Below are 22870 nucleotides of genomic sequence, written 5' to 3'. Positions count from 1 at the left end.
GGTCTGTGAAGGAGTGGCCTGGCTAAAGCCGATCTGAGATGATACGCTGGTCTACTGAGGGTTATCAGCCGTGCCTCACTCACCCTTAGCATTGCATGTCAAAACGGGGCTCCTGTTACCTAGCAACCTTGACCAGGTGTTACTTTTCTTACAAAAACTTAATGGGTTATTTCAACAATTTGGCAAATTTGCCTATTGCCATAATCCCCTATAGCTTAAGGAGTAGGTTCATTACCTTTAATTGAGTTTAATACAAAGACAGTCTAGTCTGATGCAGCCTCCAGAGGGTTTGGTCCTTGAATTGGGACAAAATTCATTTTGTTCATGTTTGCAAGAAAACAGAATAGGTTTAATTTACATGCATGTTATGAGGAAAGAGGCTCTGGTACTGTTTGTTCCATTTTTTTTAATTGTTTCCTGTCATGAATACTTAATCAATGCATCTGACGACTAAATCCTACGTAAACAGCTGACACCAGGGTTGCAGGAATGGGCACTGAGATATCCAGCTACTGTAGCTACTGCAGACACAATACTCACTACAAATAACCAGGTTACAGAGACTATGCAGATTAATGCTTAGAGTTTTTGCACAGGATACTTTGCAAATGTATTAGCTTGTTAGCATGACAGAGTGTAGATGAGACTAAAACGAGTTGTGGTCCAACTGGATTTCTGCCTTGTCTTGATGAAAGTTGCGGGTGCTTCATTCCCGGACGTAAATCCGTGTGCACACGACGTCATCCGCCCCGAAGACCTGGAGGAAACAAGAAGACATGTCTCTATTTTAGACAAATACAATCTGATACATCTGATTCATGTTTAATGGCTGATTCCTTAACACCTGCAGCAAACACCTCGGAGTGCTTCACATGGTTTAAGGCTGCACCCAGATCAGCTTTAGCTCCATGAGAGACCAGTCCATCCATGAAGCATAATGTTCCCATTAAGAGGCTCCAGTAGAACAGTGTTTGGTCAATGCATTTGTCAGTCAAACATGTGAAGCTTACATTTCTGGTGGATCACTTTATTATGTAAAGAAAAAAAGTATTATTTCTTCTGTTGACCTCACTGATAGTAAACCACTGTTCTGTGTCTAATCATCTGAAAATCCTTCTCATCCACAGATGTGGACTTTAAAAACCTCCATCTCCATCTCACACAGTGATCAGGTATGTGGAGTTGTTGGATTTTGATTATTAAGCAAGTTTGTGCAAGTACACAATGAAAGGTCCATAAAACACTCAACAAAAACATTTAAAAAAAACATTTAATAAAAACATATTGGGTTTGTATTGACATCACAGGCATCAGTGAGTCGAGGCCAAGCCGCCAACTGTTGATGATGAAACCAAAAGAAACTGCTCGACGACTGATTTATGCTCCTCTGGATGAACAGACTGGAGTCCAATCTTTTGATGTGCCGTCATTTTTCCATTTTATTTTAGCGACACGGCTCTGCCCATATACTGTTTTCAGACTAAGCCAGTTAACCGGATCATGCAAATCGTATGGAAATGTGCCCCACTTACAGTGTGAACCGCCACAGACAATCAGACCATTTGCTTTATGATCACCGCTCCTCCTCTCAGTCTCAGGCTGCAGCTCTGTAAACGCAGCGTTGTGGTGGAGGGTGGGGGCTTTTTGGGAAACAGATATAGATTGGACTCGGGTTCAGATGGTTGTTTGGGTTTTTACAGTTATTTGTGCCAGAAGAAAGAGGTTTTCTGGTGCAGAGATGACTCGTGCCTCTCTTCCCCTGAGAGGCTTTAAATTAAAGTATTTATTTAATCTGCATCAAGTTTTCCCAACTGATATCTGGAAATTCGGACTGTTTTGTTGATTTTATTGCAGAATCGTCAGTGAAGATGTGTAATAATTCCAGTCACAGTCACATATTGATTATTATTAGAAGATTATTTAGAAGAAACTCTGCTGCTGTAGGGAGGATAGGAGCAGCAGCACTCACAGCGAGGTGCCGACTATTTTGGGCATCAGAACAAGTCTGTCAAAGTGAGACAGCTTCTCTCCACTATGACTTGCTTTATTCCTCCAAATATTTTTCTGCTGATATCAGTTGATCCAAAGACAAAGATTTCTCTAATCTGTTCTGAGTGTAGTTTGCAGAGAGCAAGTAAAACTGATTAGAACATTAGATTTACCTTTAGTTATCTTTGTATAGTGTATGTTGAGTTACATTTGTGATGGTGTATTTGAGTGTCTCAGTGTTTGAGTCCACATCCAAGTCCAAGCAGGGGCGTTCCTAGACACTCTGGAGGCCCCAGGCACGAGGCACCTTGGAGACCCCCCACCCCAACTGTGGCCACAAACATTAACCGTGAATTAATCCAGAAATCTCAAACCATTGGTGATTCAATTTTGCATAGTATGCACAATGTGTTGTGTACACAGACATTGGCAACATCATGTTGTCATTGATACGGACTATAGTCAAAAAGCACCTTTACTGTACCGTACCGTGCTGTGACTGTGTAGTGGAAAAGCGTCAAAAGTCAAGTCCCCGACACACACGTCCAAGTCTGAGTCATCAGGGTTGAGTCTAAGACGACTCCTGTGTCTCTCTGCGACACAGTAAACATTTCAGACGTCATTTCAGAGTCTGAAGTCTCCAACTTCAGCGTCTGAATAACATTAATGCTCCAGTCCGAGTCAAACTCTGAGTCATCAGTGCTCAACTTCTTAAGACTTAAGTACCACAGCACAGATAAGTACGCTCTTGACACAGGCCTTCATATTTGTATTCAAAGAATTATTTTTTTCCACTGACAGTGCTTCTTTGCATCACACAAAGAATTCCTCATGGAGAGAAACTGACTGCGCTAGATGCCCGCTTCATCTGTCAGACTCAGACTGCAGACTGCTCCATCCCTTTGTTAGCCTCGGCTCCAAGTAAATACACTCGTACGCTGAACGATTCCTCTAATGGGAACATCAGGATTAGACTGCTTCACAATGGAGAGGATGAAGGGAGCAGGAGGAACATTTTCACATCCGTCTGTAAATCTACATTTCTCTCACCTGGTTGAAACATATTTCACTCGTGGTGTTTGGAGGCTTCTCATTCTTCTTCTCCTTCACTTTGCTGTTAGTTGACTGTCACTGTCATGATGCTGTGTGGCAGCTAAACTAGGGCAGTTGTCTCTGGTGGACGATGAGCAGATTTTCTTGTTATTGTTGTCATGGGAACAAATATAAAGTTGAAAGCACTTAGAGCCAGTGTCACACCATCTAGGCTATCTATTCTTCAGGACGATGATGGAGAGTGACTCTGTGTCGCTGTTTCCTGATTGAAACTAATTCAGAGTTGGTTTCTGTCGGCTGCAGTTTGGAGTTTTGTTTTGTGTGTGTGTGTGTGTTTATGTGTGTGTGTGTGTGTGTGTGTGTGTGTGTGTGTGTGTGTGTGTGTGTGTGTGTGTGTGTGTGTGTGTGTGTGCGTGTGTGTGAGGGTTGGGTTGATGGCGTGACAGCGATGAGGGCCGAGGTGAGAAGAGCAGAAGAGCACACACAGAGGCTCTGCCCGCTGTCACAGATCAATCTCCATTAACGCGTGAATGCTTCAGCTCCTGCGGGGCAGCCGGGGCGGCCGGGGCAGCCGGGGCAGCCGGGGCAGCCGGGCCACTGTTTGGTGACACTGCTGCCCCGGCTGCAGTGTCACCAGAGAGTCGACCTCTGTATCACACAGTACGTTTACATGCAGAGCTTAATCGAGCTCGGCTCAAAATTCGATTTTGGCGTCAAGTCGGACTTCTGTCCTTGTCTCAACATGCAACTGAGAAAACCGAATAACTGACGGGGTCCGCCCCCTCATGCGGTGTCACCCGTTGCTTCAGCAGGTTAATACGCCGCCTGGCCTGTTGACTTTTCTGTCACCTGGTAAAAAAACTGAATATAAACAACTTATAAGCTTAATAATAAATTCTCAACTGCAGTTCCCGACCAGACGCACCTGTCTGGGCCGGATTCACACTGAGAATAGGATACGGGCTTCCTTTTCCCTCTCTCTCTCTCTCTCTCTTTTTTTTAAAAAATAAAACACTCTTGCTGGTGGCGCTGTGTGAAATGCATTGAATCGGCGCTGATGTTGGGTTTTTTTCTTTACTTTGCGGTGTTCAGGCGGCTTCTCTGCTCCACTTGGTGCCGTCTCTACGGTTGTGGAGCATGAACACATGCGTTGTCCAGTTCTACTCCGACTAAGGTGAATACATGACGGAGAAAATCGAATTCCAATCACATTATCTGGGTGTCTTAACCGGAGTTCTCAACTCCGATTTCAGTCGGACTAAGGTGTTTACATGCACTTCAGTTGTCCAGTTATAGTCAGATTAAGGAAATAATTCGTTTTTTTCAAGTGTCATGTAAACGTACTGACACTCAAAAACTCTGGGACAGATTTCCTACGCCCCACTCTGCCTCCTTCTGAGCATTGCAGATGTGATTAAAAAACCTTTCTGCTCTTCTTCCCAGAACTGTGATCCAAAGCTCTGCAAACATCCTGTGATGATTTTTTATTTTTTTTTCCAGCATCTAAACATTCTACATTGTTGTTTCAAGCTTTTGCCTGTTGGACATTCATCTTAGAAGAACACAAAGCAGAGCGTGGGAGCCCTCGAACGCTGAGAGAGGGAAAACCGTGGAGTCCCTGAGAAGCTTTGGTCTGGTCGGTGGCTCTTGGACCGCTTACCCCTGCACATGGTGGGTTCGAGGGGGCTTTGGACCCATTGACTCCTGCCCATATTAATCTGGCTAAATACAGGGGGTATTACTGCGATGTCAGCGTAGCAGCTCCTCTTGTTCTCCTTTCACATCTCTCTGCGGGGTGGATGAAAGCTGGGCTCCTTGGGAAACGGCCTCTCTCATTTCCTTTACGGATGGATCTCCAGGGTGACTTCATTCACTCGCTGCCTCGTCTCATTAACCCTTTCTCACACAGAGCAGCAGAGCACACTACACTAGCTGCTGGAAAATCCCATTCTGATGCACCTGATGACTCCTGAGCCTCCATGAGAATAAAACCACGCCACAGACAAACCATACTGATCAGCTCCCCATCACATCACACTGTCTGCACTCTGTTTTTAAAGGTCCAGTGTGTAAAATGGGGGGAAAACCGTGATATCCAGCATTCAGATTCTAGATTGCAGCACTTGCTCGCACTCACCCCCCCCCCCCCCCCCCCCCCCCCCCCCCGTTGGAAAAGTGACGGTGGCAAAAAAACTTGTTTACCACGACTGGGAGTATTTCAGGAGCATGGAGCGATGAGGTGAAGATCTAAACCATTTTACGATACGTCTGCTGTTCCCTCCTCCTTCTCTTTCCTTCTGCTTTCATCTTCGTTGGTTTATTAATGAGTGCAAAACGCGCTCTCTGACTGGCTGGATTTTCCATTCGGGCTGCCGTACAAACATGGCGGGGGAAGATGGCGACACTCTTTACTTATATCTATCTATACTTGCCAGGGCCGTTGCTAGGAATTCTGGCCCCCCTGAGAGAATACTAAAGTGGGCCCCTACCCACTGACTTTTCCACTTTTTTTCTTCTTATCATTTTTTATTTAGCCTGCTTTGTTTTGATGCTAATGCAGCATTACTATGAGTGTTAGTCAGGGTCTTATGCAGAATAATTCAGTCATACAAAGATTAGACTACTGGGGTTTTTTGTAAATGGTATAAATGGACTTGCACTTATATAGCACTTTTCTAGTCACTCGGACCACTCAAAGCGCTTTACACTGTAATGGTCGCATTCACCCTTTCACACACATTCATACAGCTCTGTTCGCAGACAGGCTGTAATTCTAGGGGCCCTACTGGTCGCTGGGCCCCTAGAATTATCATCACCTTTCTCCCCTATACAACGGCCCTGATACTTGCTATATGTACAGTATATATAAAATAATAATTATAAGGCTACGAAAACCAAACAAATTGGATTTTATAGTGATTATACACTAATACAACAACTACTAATACAAATATATTATGGGTAGTATTCCGATTTTGCCAATAAACCTTGTTAATTATTACACACTGGACCTTTAACATTTGAATCTTTGTGTTGTTGTTATGGTTGCTGAGCGCTGAGTTAATTGAGTCATTAATATATGAACTCATAAAGCGTTTTCTTTTCTCTCCTGTGCAGTAATCTATGAAGAGGCTTCCAGTCAGTTAATGAGTGGTTACTGTGTGTTACTCACCAGTGTGAGCTCATCTCCATTCAGCTCGCGGGTCCAGTACGTTTTGGGGCCTTGGCCGTCCACCAGGGTCTGTTGGCAGTGCATCTTGTTCTCTGACTCCCAGGTGGCGAGGCTCTGCGGGGGGGGGGGGGCACAGCAAGGTGTGAGGGTCAACGGGATGGTGTGAGTGATGGCAAAACACACAAACAGGGATTAATACCACAGCCACAGGTGTGCTCTGTTGCACACCCGTGATCACGCCCCAAACACACACATCACGGCACCTGGAACCACAGCCAACACTGACACACACTGGAGGTTACACAGCTTACATTTAGTGACACTGTTTTGTTTTTCATTTCACCAAATAAAACAGCAGCTTGTGTTTTGAATCGAAGGAAAGTCTTTTTGATCTATTTATCAGGATTTAGATACAGTTTAGATTTTCACATATTATCAGAGGTAACCTGATTTTGAAACTGAATGGCCAATGTCAAATCAGAAATTAAAAAATCAAAAAGCAGTAGGACGGCTACAAAGAAATTTGATGTTTATCTCTTTAGTTAACCTGGTTTCCATGTTTTTTTTCTGATTTATTATAGATCATAATGATGAAAAGCTAATTTCCACAATTGAATGTTGAACGTGAACTTGAGTCCACACAAAGCCCTGACCTCATCTCCAACCATCACCTTTGGATGGAAGTGGAACCGTCTAGCCCACTATCAGTTCCCATCCATAAAAGTATGTTACACCATCAACGGTTTAAATGATCAACATTAAAAAAGAAAGGAAGAAAGAAAGAAAGAAAGAAAGAAAGGTAAATATCACCACCCATACCAATATCCACCATGGGATGTGACCTTTGGTTTCCTTTGTAGAAACATATATGCTATACATGTGCCATTTATTATACAGTCTACTTAAAATGACTCATTCTAACTCAGTAATAACCAGGCCAGACATGAATGAACAAAGAAATATGATATTATAAATCAGTGGCCTGACTGGGGGAAAAAAGCATCAAATCCTCTTAGCAGTGTGGTCGGCCAGGGTCCCCATCTGCTAATTCGCTTCAATAATAGTTCAAATGGCTTCAACAGGATTAGTCAGAGTCTGACTTCAGCTTTAATTTCTCCTGAAGAAACTGACTCAGATTGCCGATCAGCGTTAAGGGTTCACAACAGATCAGGACCAAGGTGACCCTGTGGCGCTAATTTGCGCTAGTGGAGAGGATTTGTCATTTTGGTTCAGCTTGGGGTCCATTAACTGCCCTCACGTTTCATTACCTCAGCCGTCCACTGTCCCACAGGCTGTCCTGTCCCGCCACAGGGACGGTCTGGTGGTCTGGATCGAAGGCTCGTTCACTTTCTGTCTAAGAGGAGGATGAGAAGGTTGAGTCCTCTCCTCCCTCTCCTCTCTCTGTCTGGCCGTAGCGTAGTGTAGCTAACAGGTGTGGGAGTTTTATCATAGTGATTGGGAGTAAGAGAGTGTGTTTTCCAAGGGCATCATCATCGTCGTCATAATCATCATCATACTGTTCTTTTAACTTTCGTCTTGTGTTAGCTTTCTGCTACCATCTTTTGTGTTAGGGTCAGTTTTGTCTTAAATCAGCTGTAAAATACACTAGATCATGCAATCTGTTATTCTTCTCTTGGTTACATTGTTAGACTTCCTTATCCATGAAAATATTGGTTTTAACATTTTTGGTGTGGGCCCCTGGGCCTTTTTTGTCAGTATGCCCATTTGTTTCAATTGAACCTTCCTCTTGTCAGCTTTCTGCTACCATCTCTTGTGTTCGGGTCGGTTTTGACCTAAGTCTTAAATCAGCTGTAAAACACATTAATAACAATTATTTATCATCCCATTTATTTCTCATCTCAGGCTTCCTTATCCATGAAAAGCTTGGTTTTTAGAAATTTGTGGGGGGAAAAAAGTTGTATTTTGTTTAAATATAAGTTCCTGACAAAGTCAAAAAGCCTTGATGCAATAAATAAATGAATGTCAAAAACCTAAAAATGGGTCAGTGACGACCCGAACACAAGAGTTGCTGTAGAGCTACAGTACAGGTTTTCTTATCTAATCCAACTAACCCAACGCGTTCTGATTGGACCACAGAGCTGCAAAGTGTTTTTCCTCTAAATGAACCCAACTGACTTTTCCTTGTCAGTGTATCATCATAAGCTTGTGACCCCGGTCCAAAGCCTGGGGTTCATCAAAGCTGCCATTGTTTAATCCCACTCAAGCACAACATTTTGCATCCAACAGAATACAAGTCTGGATTGGCCCCTGTGAATCATGTTTCCCAAAGTTTAGGATTTTTTTTTTTTTTTTGTACTTTGCAGTCCTGTATCTTTAAAACCACTGCCCAGTTTTTTTTTTGGGGGGGGGGGGGGGGGAAGCAGCAGCCGCGGTTTGTCTGAGGCAAATGTTAATCACCATATCAAAGGTAAGGGAAGGCATCATGGCTCCCTGCAGGCTGCCGTCCTCAGGCTGTGCCAAATGGAGCAGCAGGGCTTTTCTACAGTAGCTTACAACCCTCCTTCTGAATTTTTTTCCTAATAAAGCCAGAACCCATAGAGTCAATTAGCTACGGCTCCATTTTCCCCTTAGTATCGGTCGGCCTCTGACTTGGATGGATTTTCTCTCATTCTCTCTGCTGCACATTAACTCACAGACAAATTCTCTCTCACACACACACACATACACACTACACTCATCCTAGTAACACACTAGAGCTTGTGCACACACATTTAAAACCAAGACAAATTTACCCAGATAGTGCAAGGCTTTACTGTGTCCTGTTTTTTCTCTCTGTAGTGTTCTACTTCATCAGCTTTGGTTTGGTCTTTCACAGACAGAGAGCATTTCATTTCCTGCTTGGTTTAAAGTTTTTAAACTGGAATTTACAACACTTTTTTCCACAGCCTAAAATAACACACTAATTTCCACCTTTGTGCTCATCTTTTCCCACAGTTTGATCACATTATCTCTCCCTCAGCAGCTTATGCCTCACCCTGAAGGCACCGAATCCGAAGCACAGTAGCTCTTTATCAGATCGGCTCATTTGCTTTTACATGCAACAAATCTTAGCAGTCAGAACAGAGATGCCTTGAGCTGCACTTTCTCTAATAATGACTGCAATGACAAAAATCTGACAGTTCAAAGCTCCATTGAAAGAGAACGCACCTTCTTAAATGATGGATTTCTATAAGAATATATGGTCTTACCTGGAACAACTTATTAAGCCTTCAGGTTTTTGGATCTGAGGTTCCTCCCCAAAATAAATCAACAATAGCTTCACAATTATCAGGTCTATATCATAATTTTGGTCTCAATGCATTGTCAAGACTAGAGAATATAACTCCAGTGTCTGTAACATTGTGACTGTTCCTCTGCCTGAGTGAATTGTGATGAACCACAAAAAAATAAAATGTTTTTCCTCTGGTTTACACAGTGGAAAACACCATCATAGCAATGATTCTATGTATAAAGATGCCACTAAATGCATCAGAAGCTCCTTGACTACCAAAGTAGAAGAGAATATAACAAAACATATAGATTTTATAAAGGTTTTAGTGAGGACAGTACCAGATGGACTCTCCATTTGGCTCCTTGGAACAAATATTGTTGTTTTAGTGGCGGCAGGGCTTCTTATTTCAGAAACAGTAGAAAGAAAATACCCCAAACGTTTTCATACAGGGCCTGAACAGGGCCCAGCGGGTCAAACCTGTGTATTGTGTTGTCCTCAAATGACTGATAGCCTATCTGAGGGAGTATCTGAAATCGTCCCCAAATCTCTGCAAATGGAGCTCTACAGGAAAGACTCCCCTTTATTTTTACATTATAGGATCACCTATAGAATGAATAGACATACATGTACAGCACCTTCATCTTGGACGTTACGTTTGTGTCCATTATTGTGACTGGTCTTTTGTTTCTGACTCAGCCTCCCTGTGCCTCTCCATGTTGCCCTGTGGCAGGTGTTTGCCACTACAAGTGTATCTCTATGGCAACCAGCTAGGTTGAAAGACCCATTAGTCTAATTCCTTCTGCCCAGAAGTGACTCATATTGTTGCATCCTTGAAAATGAAACGTAAGCATTAAGTTGGAAATACTGCAGCATCACCATCTCTAAAAAGTTTTTTTCTTTTTTTCTTTCAGGCAGCAGAGACTTGTGGTAAACAGCTCAATCCATCAGCACAGGTATAATGGCCTCATTCTGACTCCCACTCTGCTGTAAAGCCTGCCCGGTGTCTGCTCCTGTGTCGGTGTGACTGACATGAAACACCTTATCACTTTCTCCTGCAGGAGGTGAGAGGCCGTCTGATCTCACCGCGCTCTGCAGATTAACAGGAGCTTTTTAACCTTGTGGCAGCGTTAATCAGCCCTCTGCTCCTCGCCAGCCACAGATCACTGTGTAATCCCTTTAACCATGGGGGAAGCAGCTCTCAGCCAAAACCCACTTAGCCCTCTCTCCTGCCAGACGCTCCACCTGAGAATCCGCCAACACCCCCCCCCCCCCTTCTCCTTCGTCTCCCCCCCGAGTGGCACATGTGCCAGTCAGTGGGCGCTGCCTCCCGTAGGTTTAGCTCCAGTCTGGGATACGATTGCAACACAGGAGCACAATGTGCTTGTTGCTGAAAGCCACTGGCTCAGTACCCTCTTTGCAAAAAACAGAAAACATACCCCCAAAAAAGACAAAACATATATAGTGTTGGCTTTGTACTTCACATCAGTGTTTAACAAAGTGATCAGTTTAGGTAACAGTTTAGTTTAATAAGTTTACATAAACTTCAAGCTGCACTCATTATTATTCTGTAGACTTGTAGTTCTTGAGACCGGTCTTGGTCTCAAGACCACTTTTTTGTGGTCTCGGTCTTGTCTCGGTCTCGACAGTGTTTGGTCTCGGTTGGACTGGCAGAACGGTCTCGAAGGGATTTGTAGCCTACAATGTCCAGGCAGGCATGCTTTTTTTTTTGGATTGCAGTATTTATACGCCTCCTTCAAGTGGGACCAAAAATGCATTTTGTGACACAGACGTGTTGGCACTTGTCCTCTCGCGTTCTACAACTCATGCGGAATAGCAAAATATGGTGGAACTAGTTGGGGTTTTTTTGGTCTCGTTCTCGGTCTCGGTCTTGAGCTCAACTGGTCTTAGTCTTGACTTGGTCTGTCTTGGTCTTGGTCTTGATACTATCTGGTCTTGGTAGTGTCTTGGTCTTGGTTCAGGCGGTCTTGCCTGTGTTTTAACAGTGGATTCTGCAAGGCAGCTTTTACCATGCACTTGAGTCCATGACAAATTTCCCCTATAAGGGACATTAAAGTCTACTCTATTCTATTCTATTGTAATAAATGGCAGAGACACAGAGTTAAGGAACTACTCGGCGATGTGCATTTGTTTACAACGGAGCCGGCGAGAAATCAATCAATACAGCGGTAGATAACGTATATGATGTTACGACGTGTATATCTGTGTAGTTTAATCTGTCATAAACAAGAAATAACGGGAGAGACTAGAGCTGGGACACCGGGTTGGAGGTTGGTTTTCAGCCAAGAGAAGTGACACACACTTGCCTCCATTCTCCTTCATAACAAGTTAAGCCACCATCACCATTTTCCCGAAGCTGTTCAATTAAGGAGGAAAAATTATCAACACTGACAATTTTGCAAATTTATAACAGACACTCAACTCCAAAGACACTTGGAAACATCCTCAAAAGGCAATAAAATCCTCTTTAAGTATGATGGAGCAGTGAAAGGACACACTCCCTGACTGCACTGTGTTAAAAACAAACATTTTTGGAGGCGAATGCGGTGATGCTGAAGCTCAGACTAGACAAACGGATGTGGCAAATGTGTGATGACAACTTGACTTGTCGCCCTCGTAGCAGAGGCTTCATGTGGTGACAAAGCCATCCAAGCCCTGGCCAGTACCCAGCATGCCCCAGGGCACAGACAGAAGGAGCCACACTGTCTCCTGGGATCTGAAATAGGTCATTACTTCCCCCCCCCCCGACCGTAACACTGGGTTCAAACCATAAAACAACAGGTAGAGATGTAAAAAGAAATCTCACCTTTTAGCTGCAGACTGCTGATTGAAGAGCTTTTATAAACATAACTAAGAAGACGAAATGTTGCGGGTTAAGAGACAAAATACTCAGATCAGACACTTAATGAAAAGCATACTGCACACAGTCAATTTGGCAGTGTGGTTTTTGGGAAACACATATCTCCAAAACGGCTGTTGGCTGAAGTTTGTTTCCTTAATGCAGTTTGTGCACGCAATTACACATTTTCCCCTTTCTGTGTGCAATACTTCTCTTCCACAGGCATGAATATCACCGCTTTCTGCTGCCCAGGAATGTCTGGGGACAGCCGTGGTATATCTGAGGACAGGACCAGAAACTGTGCAGTCGTTGTGGAAGAGAGAAAAAACAGTGGAAAATCATAATGTTTATTGTTTTGACAGAGCAGCAGCTGCTGATGTGGATGGATGTCTTTCAGCAGCATTATGCTTGTTGAAATGCAAATTAGATAAAAATGTAATGTGTTCTATGTTATCTGGCTGATAATAATAATAATTTAATTTCTTGTCACTTTGTTCCTTGAATATTTTGAATTGCCTTAGTTTTCAGGCATTAGGATCTAAGCAAAAGGGTCGGTCAGCCACAATTCAGAACATATAGGCAGCATATAGCATATCCTCCTGACTACCAGGAAAAAAAATATTGTCCAATCACAATTTTTTTTAAATTCCCCAATCTTTGTAAGGTAATTAGAATACTGAAGTAAAAAAAAAATTAATTTTAATTTTAATTTTTAAGATATTATGTGTCCACTACAGTGGACATCGGAATGCCATACATGTGAAACCGAACCTTGATGGCAACCAGTTTGTCCCATAGAAAATACCAAAAAGCCAACATAAGAATGAGTTTAACATCCACATAACTGTGCATCATCACTTTTGTTTTGTTTTGTTTTGCTTTGTTGTGCTTAATTGGTATGATACTTCAAAAAGCAATTCCCTTTCTTGGAAATACAAAGGAATACCTTGCACTTCATGCACATCACATGCAGTATGTTTAGCTCTTGCAGCCGGATCTGGGACACTTTGATGCATGTGTTTCGTCCACCATCTCTGGATGATGTCACTTTATTGTCTCAGAGCTGCATTTGGCTGTGGTTTTCACTTTTGACATGGGGGAGTGTAGTCATCTTCGCTGTCACTTGCGATTCAAGCTTGGGTCCGAGTAATCAACTCTTCACCAAGGAGCAGTTTGAAGTCAAGGAACTTCAGTGGTTTCTTCCCCCAGAAACTGGCAGTCACTCTTATACTGAAGTCATGTGTTGGTGATTGCCAGGTCAAGAATGTGGAAGGTGTACTTTGTATTCTTGCTCCACAGTGGACACTGACTGGACTTAGATGTGAACTGTTCCACTTGATCTGACTCCTCTGCATCTGCTTGCCTGGCCTGAATTTTATCCTCAGAGCTCCGAATCATCTTCCTCTGCTTGTGCCTCAAACACTGCATCTTGATCTTCTTCATCAGACAACTCAAAATCTGAGTTTCCATCAACAATTTGCAGTAAAATTATCCCTGCTTCTGAGAATGACTTCTGTTCTTGCCATTTAAAAAAAACAGACCAAAATGGAGGAAATAACTACAAATGTCCACTACGGAGGACATTTTTTAAACACTGTAATACTATGCTAAAATACAGTTAAAATAATTCAGACAGTGTTTAAATGTGTTGTTAAGAGACTTATATAAAATATGCCAACAACATTTAAAGCCAAAATTGGCTCAATAACAAACTTTATGCACTTACTTATCCTCTAACCATAAAATGCGCTTGCACTGACGGACGCCATTTTCCTGAATCAGGAAGAGAAAGGTACCAAAGTCCCACCCCTTCACATTTGGTATCATTGAAAAGCCCTAAATGTCCTCTGTAGATAGCAAAGGGAGTTCATTCAGTAGTATGCAGTGGGTGGGAGATATTCAGGTTTACAAATGTCCTCCACAGAGGACAAATTTGAACTACTGGTAGTCAGGAGGATATAGCATATAGTCCTCTATAACTCCTATTAGCCCTAGGCTGATTGATAGGACCAACACAAAATGTAAACATGAGTCACTGGTGTTTAGAAATGGTTGAGAAGGCAGGAAATTAATTAATTTGATGAACAAATAATGAATCAATGTGAATATAATTGTAACCTATTAAAGGGATAGTTTAACATTTTGGCAGATTGGCCCATTGCCATATAGTCTTAGGAGTAGGTTCGTTACCTTTAATTGTCGATGCAACCTATTTTTAGAACAGCGGAGCAGAGTAGTGAGCTGTTTAGAGCTATGCTACAGAGGCTAATGAAATGTCTTGGTTTCCCTCATCAAACTCACAATTCAACAACTGTTCAACAACAGGTCGCAACTTGTTTTGGAGTTGTTGGATTGTGTATTTGATGAGTTTGATGAGGGAAACCAAGAAATCCCATTAGCCTCCATTGCATAGCTCTGAGCAGCTCGCCGCTCTGCTCCGCCGCTCTAGCTTGCACCAACAATTGAAGGTAACGAACCTAATAGGGCTTATGGCAATGTACCAATTTGTGAAAATGTTGAACTATCCCTTTAACCCTAATCCCTTCAGCAGGTGAACATGTTGCCCTCAAAGTGGATGTGTTAGAAGGAGGAGGACTGGGTCTCTCTGATCTTGTGGGCTGTTCCCGGTCTGCAGTGGTCAGGGTCTATCAACAGTTGGTCCAAGGAAGGAACAGTGGTGAAGCGGCCACAGGCTCATTGATACACGTGTCAGGATACACAGTGCAGCAAAAGGGACCAACACAATATTAGGGAGGTGGTCATGATGTTATACCTGACTGGTGTAGCTCCATTTATGTATAGAATACTATGAGGAACTTCATTTATCAATATAATCTGGAACAAACTTTTATGCTTTTATCCAAAGCTTCTTACAAGTCAGTTTGAAAACATGAGGAGGATCTGCATGGACAGCTTCCAGCCTAGATGCATTTCCTTTTTAAAAAAAAAAGAAGCAGCCTCTTAAGAAATATGATATCTCTCATTCACAACATGTATCCAGAGTAGGGGTGGGCGATATGACGATTTTAGATGGTGAAGGATTAGAGCGTGTAGACGATCTGCCCAAGTGCAAAGATCGTAAGATCGTCTAGGGCTCATTCAACCACAGTTACTTTAGTTGACATTTTTATTTGACCCTTTTCAATAAGCTATTTAGTGGTTTGATATACTTAAATCCTGTTAAAATGACTGTGTTGAATAAAACAAACAGTAATGTCTTCATTGATATTTTACTTTCATGTTTACTGAAAGCTACCTTTTATGTTGCAAGAGTGGCTTTATCAGAGTGTTGTTACCTTTTACTATGTTTACGTTGTTTGCACATATTGGCAAAACTGCAACTATTTAGATTAAAATCTGTTCAGAAAGGTTCTTTGGCCTAAACTGTCTGTTTTTCTTTTTTCGATTTAAGATCGTGATAAAATTGAAATCGTGATTTTATATTTTAAAAATCGTGATATGATATTTTTGCCATATCGCCCACCCCTAATCCAGAGGTTGGAGAGAGTGACAAGTTGCTGTGGCTGTCAACAGCTCTGCGTCCTGCGTCTCTTATGCAACGCTCCTCTGCCACACACACACACACACACACACACACTGCAGGAGCTGCTGCTGCTGCTGCTGCTGCTCTTTATGAAGAGTGTGTACATAGAGGATGTCCTGCAGCACAGCATCTTTTCCAGGGTTAGAGTGAGAAACTGCAGATTTAAAAACCATCCTGTTTCAGCATGACACCATATGCTGACAACCAGCAGGATTTCCCCCCCACAAAATTGCACCTGCTCAGTAAATTCTTAATTCTTAAAAAACACACCACAGAGAATCTAATCCACAACATCAGATACGTTAAAGCCTCTTCAATCACATTTCTGCTTTCTGGAAACCTCTATCGCCTCTACTTCTCTAGAACTACAGGTAACTTACACCAGTAATGACAGAATGATCATTTAACACTGCAGTGCTGCTTTACGTTATATTCCCAACCTTGTTTATCCAATATCTCCTCTCCATGTCCAAACAAGAGTCTTTTTCTCTCCGGCTGGGACACTGGTTGCTTAGCAGAGGGCGATAAACAGATGTCAGTCTAATGCAGGACTCTCATTAGCTTATTGAGTCAGCAGCACAATGTTTTTGTCATGACATCTTGTCTCAGCATTGAGCATTGTGTCCATGTATTAGAATTAAACAACAGCAAGTGGAAAAAATGTGAATCCAAGAATGTAAAAGGGTCATATAAAATGATGATTGATGTTATTTTCTCCTTTTAAAACTTATACTTACAATTATACTGTATTGCAAAATCAGTCAAAGAAGATAGAAAGATAAATGTAGGTAATAAACCCAAGGAACACAATGTTAGAAGAGAGGACTTAACTGAATAAATCAGAGGGGATGATTTCCTCTGCTCTGAAATAGATTAGAAAAACAGGCGGAGCTCAGCTGTGAGAAAATGATTAGAATTATATTCTCCTCCTCCTCCTCCTCTATCTATCTATCTACTGGAACAACCTGCGTGTTTGTTACACAGTCGATGTCTCAGTGCTGAGATCGTATCAGACGTCTCCAAGGCACCACTTCACTGCTCTCACATGTTTAAGGAGAATGTGTACTATAAGTAAAGGTCCAAGTGCATAGACACTGAAGAATAGAGCAAAGCAGAATTTGTTAAAGTTAAATGAATTTATAAAATGTTCAACTTCTCCTAAAAGATAGCAGAGCAACAGAACATATCATGTATGCCTCTGGCTACTCTCCAAACCTGTGCAGCAGCTCTGAGTGTGTGTGTGGATGTGAGAAATCCCCCCGAGGGCCCCAAGAGGTTCAAAGAGAAACTCTCATCATCCCAACTCAAGACGCCTTTAATCCAGCCGCGCAGGCGTGAGTGTGATACTAATAGATGAGACCGTGCGGAGGTTTAATTTTTCACTGAACCCTCGACAACAAAAGCGCTGAGAGATCTCACGAGGCTGCGAATACACACGCACACACACAGAGACGATGTCAGGAGAATCTAAACGATGTGAAGACGTTAGAGGATGCGTTGAGCTGGATGTGTGTAGGTGTTAGTGCTGCTTTTCATTCATACAGGAGCAGATTTATTCACTTACACATCATTCTGAGGTGCAATAAGAGTTTTAAAACTATTCTAAGAATACAACATTTCAACACCTGCTTCATAGGACTTACTTTTATAGCCCATATCATTAAAGGTAGTAGGTTCCTTACCTTTAATTGTCAGTGCAAGCTAGTTTTAGAACAGCGGAGCAGAGCCGTGAGCTGCTCAGAGCTACGCTACGGAGGCTCATGGGATTTCTTGAAAACTTCTCTTCAAACTCATCAAATACACAATCCAACAACTTCAAAACGCTCTGGTGGACAAGTTGTGACCTGCACATTCACCACGCTATGAGATAATAACACAACGTTACGAGACAGAGTTGTTTTTGAGGTAAATTCATGCAAAACCACTGATGCTGTCGGGGGCAGTTTTTCATCAAGCAGTCTCTGCATTTACCTCGAAAACGACTCTGTCTGGTAATGTTGTGGTATCATCTCATAGTGTGGTGAATGTGTAGGTTTAACTTTAACTATTTTAAATTAACCAACTTTGAGTGATGCTAATAGATGTTATAAAATGGAAGGCAAGGAAATCAAAACTCAAATCACAGGAAATCAAAGATGATGTTTTCTCTGCTTTCAGGAACATCAGACAAACTCCACTGAAAGAGAATGCAACTTCTCAAATGATGGATTTTTATAAGAATATATGGTCTTACTTGGTCATTTCAACGACTTTATGAACCTGTAAAGCCCTAGGGTTTGTGGAGGTGAGGTTAAGAATAGCACTGAATGCATCAGAAGCTCCTTCAGTACAATTGAACCAAAGTAGAAGAGAATAAAGCACGTAGGTTTTATGAAGGTTTTAGTGAGGACAGTACCAGACAGACTCTCTATTTGGCTCCTTGGAACAAATACTGTTTTAACAAAATGCATTTGACGTGTTGAAGTAGCAGCTCAAACTTGCCAACACATTTCTCCAGCGTGGTGGTCTTTCCTTCATGCTACACTCTAGAGTTCACAACATGCTGATGACCATGACCATTAAAGAGTCATAAGGATGGTTCATCATGCTGGGTACCTTGATCATACAAATCCCTTGTTTTTAAAATCGGGTATTTTAAGATTTGAGGACCTGGTCAAATTCAAAACAGGTCAGATTTTGTTTAAAGCCTGGAATAGGTTGCTACCAATAAACATCCAAAAAATGTTTATGGTCAGAGAAAGCATATATGATTTAAGAGGGAACTGTAACTTTAAACAGTCTACCATCCATTCTACCCTGAAAAGTTTTAGCATCTATTTTTGTGGTGTTAAAATGTGGAATAGACTAGATGAGGATATAAAAATGTGCAATAACTTAAAACAATTTAAAAGTAAGTACAAACATACACTCTTGGACAGCTATAAAGAACTGGACAGATAATTTTACTCTTTTTATTTATAATCATGGTCTTATTTCATATTAAAGCAATATGTTTTTAATCTTCTGAATTGTATGGAACTACAGATGTATGACATGAATCACAATGTGGCGGGGGGGCTGAACTTGAACCCTTCTCAAACTTGCACAGTATCATTATTTTGTTTCTTGTTACATAGATTGTTTGTCTTTTGATGTGCTTGTTTGAGACAAATAAAAATCAAATCAAATCAAAATCAAATCACTGACTGACATGTTGAACTAGTTTTTTCTACCTTGCACTTGCGTCCGTCCACCGTCTCCTCGTCGAACTCCTCCCCGACGTGGAAGTTGATCTCGGTGGTGCGCACGCTGGTGGAGGTCTTGATGTAGAACTTCTCGCCGTCCTGACGGATTTCCACGTGGGGGTTGGAGGCCGCCGCCACGGCCACCTTCCTCAGCATGGCGTTCACCCCTGAGCACGGACAGAGGAGGGGAAGAGGAGGGAGTTGAGTTTCATCTTTTTTTTTTTACAAATTCTTTGAGTGGAAATGAGTGGGATGTTTCCCTGCCTCATAAATAACCAGATTCTATCCTTGGTGGATGTTTGAGGGCTGTTGATCATTTCCCATGATGCCATAATGACAGCACGCTGACATTCCTGGCACTTTTATAGTTTAGTTTAGTTTTTAAACATGTTCCTTGTGGAGAATCATCCTAGCAGACATAATTGTTACTGTTGTAAGTACAGTAATGTGTATTGTCATATTTTACCTCCATGAAAGAATTGTTTCATAATGCTCCATGGATGTTTTTGTGCTCGTAATGATCCACTATAATAACAGGGACGCCAGAGGCCATTGTTTTTGCTTCTTATTGGTCACAGACCGAGGTCAACAAGAGTCATAGACTGTTTCATATTCCATAAAATCGACTTTAGTCACAGGACAGTTGTAAAAGAAAATACATGGTTGATCTCTGGGAGAGAAAGTGAGGAAAACCCAAGAGACAGACACGAATCAGCACAAAGAAGTGGGATGAAACGGTTTGACAGTCTCGCCCGTTCTAAAATTTGCACCAAAACAACCTCCAGTATGATCCGCCGTGTCTGTCCTGATTTACCCCCGACCCCACCCAGACTGAGACGTCTGCAGGCCCTCATGCCACATCCGATCAGACACAGCACTCAGATATAGAGACACACACTGGCTACTTGTCTCTTTGTATCGGTTTGTTTCAACATCGACATCCCAGAGCTTCGACTCTAACCAGGAATGACAGACATGTACGATGTTTCACAGTAAACCATGATGGATGTTCTGTGGCTCTGAATGAAACCTCAACTATTTCTCATAATCAGTGGAATTTCTGGCTCTGAAGCCGGTGCAAAGGATTAAACAAAAAAAAGAAAAAAAGGGTCTTGAGGATGTCAGTGGCGATCAGCTCTCCTTTTGTCTGGTGGCTCAGAGTGGTGGTCCTGCGCGTGGCACAGCCCAGTGCGTTGGCCCTGTGTGACTCTGTTAGGCCATCTGGCTTTATGTCCTGCCAAAGGTCCTGGATCTAGTATTTCATTGCCCAACCAACAGTCAAATATATTTTAAAAATCCTGTGACTTTCCAAAACAAGGATAATTATTTAATGTTGCAAAGTTTTCATTGATTTCCAAAAAAAAATCTGTTGCAATCAGTTTTGAAAGATCCTCCCAATCCCTGAAACCACTGAGGTCTTGCATGGTCAACACCCTCCAATAAAAACATATTGCTTTGACATCTCACAGTCGACCCCACCCATGATCTGTGGGATCACACCATGTGTTTTTATAGCATTAAAAATGCATCAGCATGACCCAACCAAGCGGTCTGCCCTCATGTCTGAAAAGTTGACATTTGCATTTCTTTAAATAATTAAGCATTTTTATCTTTCAGATTTTAGATCATTGAACACAATACAACCCAATAGTCAGGCACGTCTGACTATTTGTATTTTTCCATTCTTTGCTGTAGTGCAGGCGTAAATGTCTGATCACCTCTGGCAGCTCTGTTTACCCAGCGTGTTCCTATGACTGCGCCGTGTGTGTACGGTGGGGAAACATCCCAGTCAACAGATCATTATGAAGATGTTGATGGGGAGTGGTGGCCCCGCATCGCTGGGATCCACAGTAGTTGCCCGTACCCATGTAGCTCTCAACTGACCGGGCCTTATGTAAGAGAGGAACGAGTGATCTGCTCCGGCAGATGTTGTTAATGTGTTTCTGAATGGACGAGGTGCTAAACTCAGTGGTAGTGATTGATTTCCCCTTATTAGCCTTGTGCTAAAGGTAAAACTTTGGGGTCTGTTGATGAGGTGCTAAATCTGACTCCATATTATATTATATTATATTATATTATATTATATTATATTATATTATATTATATTATATTATATTATATTATATTATATTATATTATATTATATTATTATACAATGTCAGGCTGTCAGTGAACCAACAATGATGTCCAAGTCTCATCATTGTTTGACTTCACTGCTATCAAACTCTCAGTAACTTCCTAAAACCTTGTGCTACTGTTCACTGTCAGAGTCTCTCAAACATTATGGGCTACCTTCAGCTGCAGAAATATATTCATTTAGTATTTACAGCAGTAGAAGACTGTGTCTGGGATTGCTTCAAATTAAACTGTTAGACTCAAACTAACTGCCCTTTATAAGCCTTACAAACCCTTCAAGTATGAAATTGCGCAGCACATGAAGGCAGATGAGGGTTTTTCTATGAGGGACTGCATCTTCAAATCAGAGGCTAACTGAGCCAAAATCTGCAATTGGATCCCTAAGAAATCCACCATGTACTGCTAAGTGCTGTGGAGTTGAACAAATCACTACATTTTCAACGGCTGCACGGAACAACACTGTTCACTTTTCAACTCAACTTGCCCTGTTTCTGCTAAAATCGGAGCCATTCATGCCTTAAAAAAGTTCGATTTGTAATCCAGTTTGGTGTCAACACTTCCTGGAGAGCTGTTGAAGCCGCTCGCTGTACTCTCAGTGGGACTTCTCCCTAAAGATTTCTACATTATTCTACAGACACCCAGCCTTTTTTGCTCTGCCCTCTCCGTTTCAGCGGTCCCGGCGTGACGAAACGCTGCAACACAATTGAATGACCCAGTTAAACTGGTCCAAATCTAAACCATCACAATCATCAGTTAAGACCAAAAGAGATGGGACACAAGAGAACAACACTGGGCTCCAGAGACCTCCCCTGGCATTGCTAATGCATGCCCTACTTAAATGCTTAACATGAATAATGTTGTGCCCCCCCTCTTCTCCTCCTCTCTTCATCTAACAATACCATGTCTGTTTAGGCTGGAATTCAGCATCCAGTGTTTCATATCTCCTGTAAAGCCGAGGGATTTCCCCTCAGCAGCATCTCCCCGTAGATCTCTGATCGCCTCCTATGTTTTTTTTCCCAGGGAGATTCTCTGGACAATAAGATGTTGTTGGAAGTCAGGCATGCCATTTCCAAATGAACAAGAAAAGCCTTTTTCTATATGGACATGATGGATAGTCAGCCTCATGCAGGGATGTAGTGCAGGCTATGGAAGGGGGTGAGAGGAGAGGAGAGGAGAGGAGAGGAGGGGGGGCAGGGGAGAGGAGAGGAGAGGGCTTACCCAGGGCTTTGAGAAGTTCATCAAAATTCTCACTCCTCTTCATCTTCCAGGTGCCGGCAAAGTTAGGCATGTCTGCTGAGGCTGAGTGTGAGGGCTGCAGAAAGAACCTGTTCCACGCTCTGTTGTCTCTCTCTTTCCTCTCTCTCTCCTCTGTCTCTCTCTCTCCTCTCTCTCTCTCCTCTGTCTCTCTGTGACTCTGTCTCTCCCTCCTCCTCCTCCTCCTCCTCCTCCTTCCCTGTGCTCCTGTCTCCTCTGCTCTGGGCTCAGCCTCTCCTTCACACTGTTACACCCAATGCCTTTCTCTGGGTTTCCTCTTTTATTTATTTATTTATCTATCTATCTATCTATCCACACAGCCGGGGGGGCTCGCTCACACACACACATGTACACACACACACACACACACACACTCTGTGCCGCGTCTTCGTCCGAGTGTGTCAATGTG

At 42.4% G+C, this 22870-nt stretch overlaps 1 protein-coding gene across 1 annotated transcript; it reads right to left on the bottom strand.

Moving 5' to 3' along the window:
- Positions 1-420: 420 nt before the first annotated feature.
- Positions 421-22870, bottom strand: crabp1a (cellular retinoic acid binding protein 1a). The gene is made up of 4 exons (XM_085778512.1): positions 22426-22870; positions 19060-19238; positions 6215-6328; positions 421-757 (listed from the first exon to the last, which is right to left on the bottom strand). The coding sequence occupies exons 1-4, from the start codon at positions 22493-22495 to the stop codon at positions 707-709; spliced, it is 414 nt and encodes a 137-aa protein (XP_085634638.1). The 5' UTR covers positions 22496-22870; the 3' UTR covers positions 421-706.

The sequence above is a fragment of the Trachurus japonicus genome, chromosome 6, assembly GCF_045865225.1.
Source record: "Trachurus japonicus isolate A0001 chromosome 6, Traja_1.0".
Lineage (NCBI taxonomy): Eukaryota > Metazoa > Chordata > Actinopteri > Carangiformes > Carangidae > Trachurus > Trachurus japonicus.
Note: the sequence above shows the minus strand (reverse complement) of the source record. Positions and strands in the feature narration are given on the sequence as shown.

What these genes read in the sequence shown, in the direction of transcription:
- crabp1a (XM_085778512.1), bottom strand. Translation starts at nt 22,495, where the DNA reads ATGCCTAACTTTGCCGGCACCTGGAAGATGAAGAGGAGTGAGAATTTT. An exon ending in TGAACTTCTCAAAGCCCTGG is followed by an intron (nt 19,239 to 22,425) that starts GTAAGCCCTCTC and finishes GTCCGTGCTCAG; the next exon opens with GGGTGAACGCCATGCTGAGG. An exon ending in ATGGAGATGAGCTCACACTG is followed by an intron (nt 758 to 6,214) that starts GTGAGTAACACA and finishes TGTTTCCTCCAG; the next exon opens with GTCTTCGGGGCGGATGACGT.